Here is a 7,703-nt window from a genome sequence, read left to right on the forward strand (position 1 = left end):
CAGTATAATTGTAATGGTTCCATGACCCAAATTTTTATAATAGAAATTTTTTAAAAACCTGGTAAACTGGAGTCATTGTATATTATATAATGAAATAAAACTATGCATTGTTGATGATAACTTCTACATGTGAAATGTAATATTGAGTACATTTCTATTAAGTGTGGTTAGGGCCAATTTCAATTTATAACAAATAACTTATTTCAATTTTAGTTTTTATTATTAAAATTTAACTATTAAAAAATTAACACTGACAGTAGTTAATAAAATATATTGTTTCGAAATTATTCAGGAGTCTATTTTACTTTGAGAAATATTTCAAGTTTTTTTATAAAAATCTTAATGAATTCTTTTCTTAGATGTACTTTTCAGATTGTAAGAAGATTTTTGTCAATTTCATTTTGTATCTTGTATATACACAAAAAAATTCCTTAAAAATTATTTATTGATTCACTTGTGCCAAAATTTATCCCTTTTTTTTTTAATAATTTATTGTTAAGTATGACAATAAACCTAAAACTTGGAATAAACAAGGAATATTTTCAAAACCATTGTAACTTAATGACTAAGACCTTAGACAAGGAATATTTTCAAAACCATTGTAACTTAATGACTAAGACCTTAGACAAGGAATATTTTCAAAACCATTGTAACTTAATGACTAAGAGCTTAGACAAGGAATATTTTCAAAATCATTGTAACTTAATGACTAAGACCTTAGGAATATTTTCAAAACCATTGTAACTTAATGACTAAGACCTTAGATAAAATATCTATTTTGATGTTATTCAAAATAGAAAAGAGAAATCAATTTCATATATACACTTTCTATAATCTTAATTTTATTACTATATGACTATAATAATTATAAGAAAAAAAGTTGTTAAAAAATTTTCAGTATTTAACATATGTCTCTCTTGTTCCTAGTTCTTAGACAATATTTCAGTAATACAAACATTACAAGTATTGGGTCCAACCCATAGTTTGAGAAATGCTGATCTAGACGACCAGAGTGTTGGACCCTATGGCCAATCCATCATCCAGGAAATGATATATCTAACATTACGTAAAGAAATTGTCCAATGAGGAGATGCACTGTCCTGTTGAAACAACACCTGGCAGAAAATCAATTATCAATTGGACATTCTTTATGCAACTAAAGGTGATTTTTTAGAACATAAATAAATAAACTGTCAGGTGTTTTTATGGAAGCATTTGTACGAAATGGAACCAAACAGCAAATATAAATTTTTTTTTGTTATTTTAGTCACGGAATTTATGACTTATACAACTGTTTTACACACAAATTTGTAAATCTTTGTTAACACACTGAAAGTTTGTTGGTGTCATACCTCAATATCCCCAATGAAAGTGTCTGTGCAGACACTTTGACGTAGCATGATGCATTTCTCCATATGTCTGGGAATATTTCAAGCTGTCCAGAGCAAAAATAAATAAGTTTAGAGATTACATTCTTAATACCATATTTTGACTATTTTATTTAATTTTCTTATGCAGATTGTTTTTTTTTAATTTTTGATATTTTTACTTGATTTGTAAACTATAAAATTTGGAGAAGTGATATAGAAATCAGTACTGCAGCAAACCTGTTGGAGATACGAAAATCCTTGTTAATTCAAACTCAGATAGTTTGAAATTTCATTAATTTGTAATTGTACTATTTGTCCCAGCTGAGGATATAGAGATTTACATGTTAAGGAATTTGGTTAGTTCAAAATATGACTACTTTGAGATTTGAATTGAAAATTCTGTTTGAAATGTGATATGCATATGTTAATTCATACATTTAGATTGAAGTTTATGTGCTTCCATATGGTAAGAGAACAATACACCATGAACAACTCTAAGATGGTCAACATGATTTTGCTTTTCCAGTAACACATTTTCGGATGTTACCTTACCCATTGACTACTATTTTTGTTTATCTCATAAAATAGGCTGGGTTTCAGTGTTCCAAGATGGGCTACAAGTAGTAGAATGAGATATTTTTAGGGCTCTATTCTACTAGATTTGGGTAACTTAGTACTTTTTTGGCTACTTTAAAAATAATTTGGGCTACATTTTGAGAATTATGCTTTACTTTTTATAAAACTTATCTGGCAACCTATGAGGTTCTCACTGGATGTGTGCTGTTTACTAGCAGTTTATTTATATTCATCCGGTTCTGTATAATCTTTTATCTTAATCATTTATTTGTTTAAAAATTTCAACTTGAGCAAAATAATATTTAACTTGAGCTAAATGTTATTTTAGCTCAAGCTTAAATTCATTAGCTCAAGCTGAAATAATATTTAGCTTAAGTTAAATATTATTTTGCTCAAGCTGAAATATCATTTGGCACAAGCTGAAATTTTTAAACAAATAAATGATTAAGATAAAAGATTATACAGAACCGGATGAATACGAAGGTCCTAATCAGAATCCATGAGGAAGCAAATGATGTTGAGAATTTCTTGCAAGAATATAGTATTTCAATATTTATAAATTATATTGATTAATTTTTTCCTATATAAATGGAGANGAGTTTCGGAAAATCGACGCTCTACTGTATTTTATAATAATGCTACTTTTTTTAAAAAAAGATATTTTTTTATTTCTGTTGTTTCCTCTATGTCATGGTATCAAAGAACTGTATTTTTAATATATTGATTGTATATTGTCAAAAAACCTTTTTCAAATAAGGACAAATATAAGTCAGCTTGGGAAAATTCAATGTAGAAACAAAGGTATATTAATAGAAAAAAACTATTAACTGTGCAACGCTCTAAATAAAATCATTTTTCAGAAAATTTATCAATTTCTTCAAAAAACTAGTCAGCCATTAACTGGGGATAATTATCAATGATTCTCAATGGCTCAGACCTTGTTATTAATGCTAATAAAATGTACTTCACTAGCATTGGAAATGTGTAATATCTTCAAACCATTAAACTTCTTTAGCTTCCAGCAAAACATGTAAAATGTAACAATTCACAACCATTTTCAGAATCCACCTGATTCCAGCATCAGGACTACCGAGTTGGTTTTGAATTGGAATGCATTTGTAGAATTCAAATTTGAACAGGCCAGTATAAGACATGCACTGAGCCATACTACATCACCCAGGCTATAACAATGTCTTACTCTATGTCCATCATGCTTTGTATAGCTGTATTCGTACCCTAGAGCTGATATTATTGGCTAGCTTTAAATAATTCAATGGACTCTAAGAGTCTGTGGTCCAAATTTGTGGAGGATCTGATGAACTAGACCTGATTTTAATTTAGCCTCTATATGTTCTTTTGACCTTGATAGGGAGTGATGATTTTCAAGTGCTCTATGTCATAATAATATTGATTTGAAATACATCAGACTCAGCTCATCAGCTCCTCTACAAATTGGGACCACATCAGACTCTTAGAGTCTATTGAAATATTTAAAGCCAGCTGTAACTCCAATTGTATCAACTATAGGGACGGATACAGCTATCCAAAATATGGTGGGAAAAGTGTGAAACATCATTATAATATGAGTGAATCAGTATGGCTCAGTATACATCTTATACTGGCCTTTTCAAATTTAAATTTTATACGTGCATTTAATTTGATTCATTTTAATTTGAAACCAACTCTGTAAACCTGAAGGTGTGGAGTGGGGGTGGATTCCAAAAACAGTTGTAAATTGCTACATTTTACATGTTCAGCTGGAAGCTGAAGAGGTTTAATGGTATGAAGATATTACTGCTAAATTGACATCTCTATTAGTTTCAAGGGATATGGGAGATATGCTAATTAGTAAATTAGTTTATGAAAGCTGTAAAATTATGGTTATGGCTCAAAATAATATATAAAAATTACTTATGATAGTAAAATACATTTTTTTATATTTGATAAATTTACTAGTCAAGTTTATAGATTCTCTATGATTTAATCATTTGACTTCAGCATTAGTCCTTTTAGTAGTTTGTAACACAGACAAGTGATATTCAAGCTTGTATGATTATTATGTTTGCTTTCTTCTAATTCCATCGTACAAGTCATCTAACAAAATCAATATTCAGTACTTGCAAGCAAAAACAGGTTTTGCATGCAAAAAAACATATGAAACATTACATGCTGCCACATATATGTTTGAAAACTGTCTTGGACTTATGGACATTTGAATTAAGTAAAAACAGTCAGTTTTTATATCCTACATGTATTAAATATTATTATATAGTGTATAGATGGATGATTAAATAGTGTCATAATAAATTTATGTTGTCATAAGTTCTTATAAATTATATTTTATTTATTCTAAAAAATATTTTTTAGAATAAATAAAATATGATGTACAAGATTTATTGATGATAATCAAATTTCATTATGACACATTTCAGGAAAAATTAAAAACTTAATTACACTATGTTTGCATGTTTGTTCTAACATTTGTTATAATGAACTGTGCTCTAGCATTCTACAGTCAGTAGTTAATAGTAAAGTGCATTTTACCAAAAGATTGAAGGAGAAGAAAAAATTTATAATTCTGAATATGTTATTGAGGTCTTCTTAGTGTCCACAGGATGGAAAGAATAATTAAAAACAATAAACATCTTACTGGTAAAACTTTCAACTCAGTCAACATGTTCCATATTTGAATCTATAAATTTATGTTAAAGATTCAATTTTAATTACCCTGAAGAACATGATAATACTAATGAAGGATTATTTATAGCTGTTAAAGTAATCTTGCTATAAATTGCAAATTTGTAAAAAATTTATTAATTAATAAAAAGTAGTCATTATGATAGAATTTTGGCCAAGGAGTATGAAGATTGTGATTAAAAAAACAGTTAAAAATACAAAGAAAATCATATGACTGAAAACACAATTTGATTGGTTTGACATCACAAACCTTTAGTGTGTATACTATATTTATTTGTTTCTTTGTTATTATTAAAAAGTTTAGTTTCCATTCAAAATGATGAAAGACTGCTTTAAAAAGGTTCAATCTGACAACCTACTACATTGTTCACGGTTGCAACATTTAATTATTAGGATGGCTCTAGGAAGAATATTGAAAAATTTTAGTATCTGCAAAACAAACTTTCATTTAATATGTAATTCACTTAATTTGGCAGATATTTTAAACAAAAGTAATAAAATTATAAACATCTTGGGTGATATTTTATAAAAATATAGGAATTTAAGATCCTTTTGTTGCTGCAGAAATCCATGGTACCAAGAAAGCATGGAAAGTAGATTAACTGATGCCATTTCTAATTCTCTTATATAAATTTATATCTTTTAAAGTATTGAAAGTTTCATTCTTAATTATTAAAGTATCTAGACAAAAATTTATAAAACTCTCCTAACAAAATATTATTTTTATTAGGAAAATTTTATAAATTTCATATTAATTTGTATACAGCTGTTAGTTATATATAATAACTTATGTTCACTCTAGAAAAACATTTTCAATACAGTAGTATGTTTTTTTTTAATAATAGATGCCACACTTTTGGAATATAATAAATATTAGAAGGTATACATAGACAGGATGACGCGACCTATAAGATTTGTGTGACATGCTATTATCTTTCTTAGAGATATTTAAGATTTGTTTATAATCAAATTTTCAAAAATTACTGTTTACCAACTTAAACTGAGTCATGAAGATCTTTACCGAAACTACTGAAAACTTTTAATATAAGTAACAATAAAAAAAATATATCCATAAATGTTAATATAATTTTTGGTGAAACACTTTTTGACTGCAGCATTGGTGAATTTACTTCTATAAACTGCTTTGAAAAAAATTATATTGATATTTAATAAAATTTATAAAATTTTATATAGTTAAGTGATATATATTATAGAAATATCATATATGTGAGAAAGTTAAGACATTTATCTTATTATAAATAATAATTGTATCCAATAATACTTTTAGAATACTATTTCAATATATTTTTTTATCTGTAGCATTACATTGATTTAATGATTATTAAACAATGAGTTGTTATTTGTAAATGTTTTCTTTTTGTAGCTGCTGTTCTTTCAGTGTTTAAATTAGTTTTAAATCAGGTTCACATATAAAAATGTGAGGAAGAACAGTAGATTTCATTTTAATTGGACTAGTAATTTTAATACATTTTGTACATTTTAATTAGTGCTGAATCTGCATTAATTTTCCATATCTTTTTTCAACTAAAATAATCATTCATTATTAAATTTCATGAATTTAAAGATGATTTAAGATCAGGTTTTTCCCCATCTAATACTGTATTTTCTAAAATTGTAAATAAAATTTAAAATTAGTTTTGTAAATTTTCTTTTATGTAATTATATATTCCCACTCTCTGATAGAAACCAGAAAATGTGCTGACTGAGTAAATAAATGAAAACATCATATATACTTTTATAACATCTATTTTTCTACATAGAGTATGATTCTTATATACATACTGTATGTATACAAATATTATATACTTATTAACTTTACTTTGTTTCATTAATTATTAAAACAATAAATGTCATTTTATGTATTTTTACATAATGAAATACACATTATGTAAATGCAGCAAAGCATTGAAAATCCAGATGTCAAACATCTGGATTAGGTAATTGGAAAATGAATATTAATTTTAAATGCTTATGTTTGTTCATCTCTATAACTTGACAAGATGGATGGCGTGGCCCATAAGTTTTTCATATAGAAAATGCAAACAATTTAATAAAAAATGCAACTTTAAAATCAATGGCACATTGTTCTATGGGCAATTACCTGGGGGCATCACCAACAGAAGGCCTCTAACATAGCTTTTATAAGAAAATATCTCCCAAAGAAAAATGTCTGTATTCAGCACAGTATGTGGAGCCCCCTAATTCAAATTTGTCTGGGCCCCATAAAGCTATAAGATGCCACTTTTCAAAATTTGCTCTTTTATATAATAATTATGTATAATAATCATTATGTTAGGATTATACGGGGTGTCTAAGATTTCCTGATTTCGCTGAGCATTATCCTGATAATGCTCAGCGAAATCAGGAAATGTAACTTATGTTATTTTAATAAAATGAAAAATGAAGAAGGGGTGTCTAAGAAAGATCTACATAGGCATATAAGCTTAAATCCGCTGTTTTTTAGTCAGAAAAACACACGTTTTTTTCTTAGAAAGCAAAAACAAATTTATTCAAAGTGCTTTCCCTCACTAGTGACACATTTGTTCCATCTCTCGGGCAATGTGTGGATACCCATACCATGCCAAAAAATTTCTTCTCTTTCAAGGCAAACCACTCATCAAGCCATTTTCGGACGTCTTTGTAAGAATCGAAGTGCCGCTCCGCAAGCGCGTGGCCCATCGATGAAAAGAGGTGATAGTCGGAAGGGACCAGGTCTGGTGAATAAGTGGGATGGGGTAGCACCTTCCAGTTGAGTGTCTCCAAGTAGTTTCGGACCAATGTTGACACATGCGATGATGCATTGTCGTGGAGGAAAATCAGCTTGTCGTGTCTTTGCTGATAATCCAGCCTTTTTTCACGCAGAGCACAGTGCAATTTGATCAGTTGTTGGTGGTAGCGGTGAGCATTGACAGTTTCACCAGGTTTCAACAGCTCATAGTAGACAATACCCTGCTGATCCCACCAAACGCACAGCATTGTCTTCTATCCAAAGCGATTTGGTCTTGGGAAAGATGTTGATGGTTTGCCTGGATCAACCCA

General features: G+C 28.5%; 1 protein-coding gene across 1 annotated transcript in view; it reads left to right on the plus strand.

Moving 5' to 3' along the window:
• Positions 1–7,703, plus strand: part of LOC111623334 (zinc finger FYVE domain-containing protein 1-like) — a 56,491-nt gene that overhangs the window by 19,523 nt on the left and 29,265 nt on the right. Inside the window, exon 8 of the mRNA XM_023365870.1 lies at positions 360–375. Within this exon, the coding sequence (XP_023221638.1) occupies positions 360–375 (16 nt within the window). The remainder of the gene's footprint in view (positions 1–359; positions 376–7,703) is intronic.

Source organism: Centruroides sculpturatus, unplaced genomic scaffold, assembly GCF_000671375.1.
Source record: "Centruroides sculpturatus isolate CEXI.00-Female unplaced genomic scaffold, Cexi_2.0 scaffold339, whole genome shotgun sequence".
NCBI lineage: Eukaryota > Metazoa > Arthropoda > Arachnida > Scorpiones > Buthidae > Centruroides > Centruroides sculpturatus.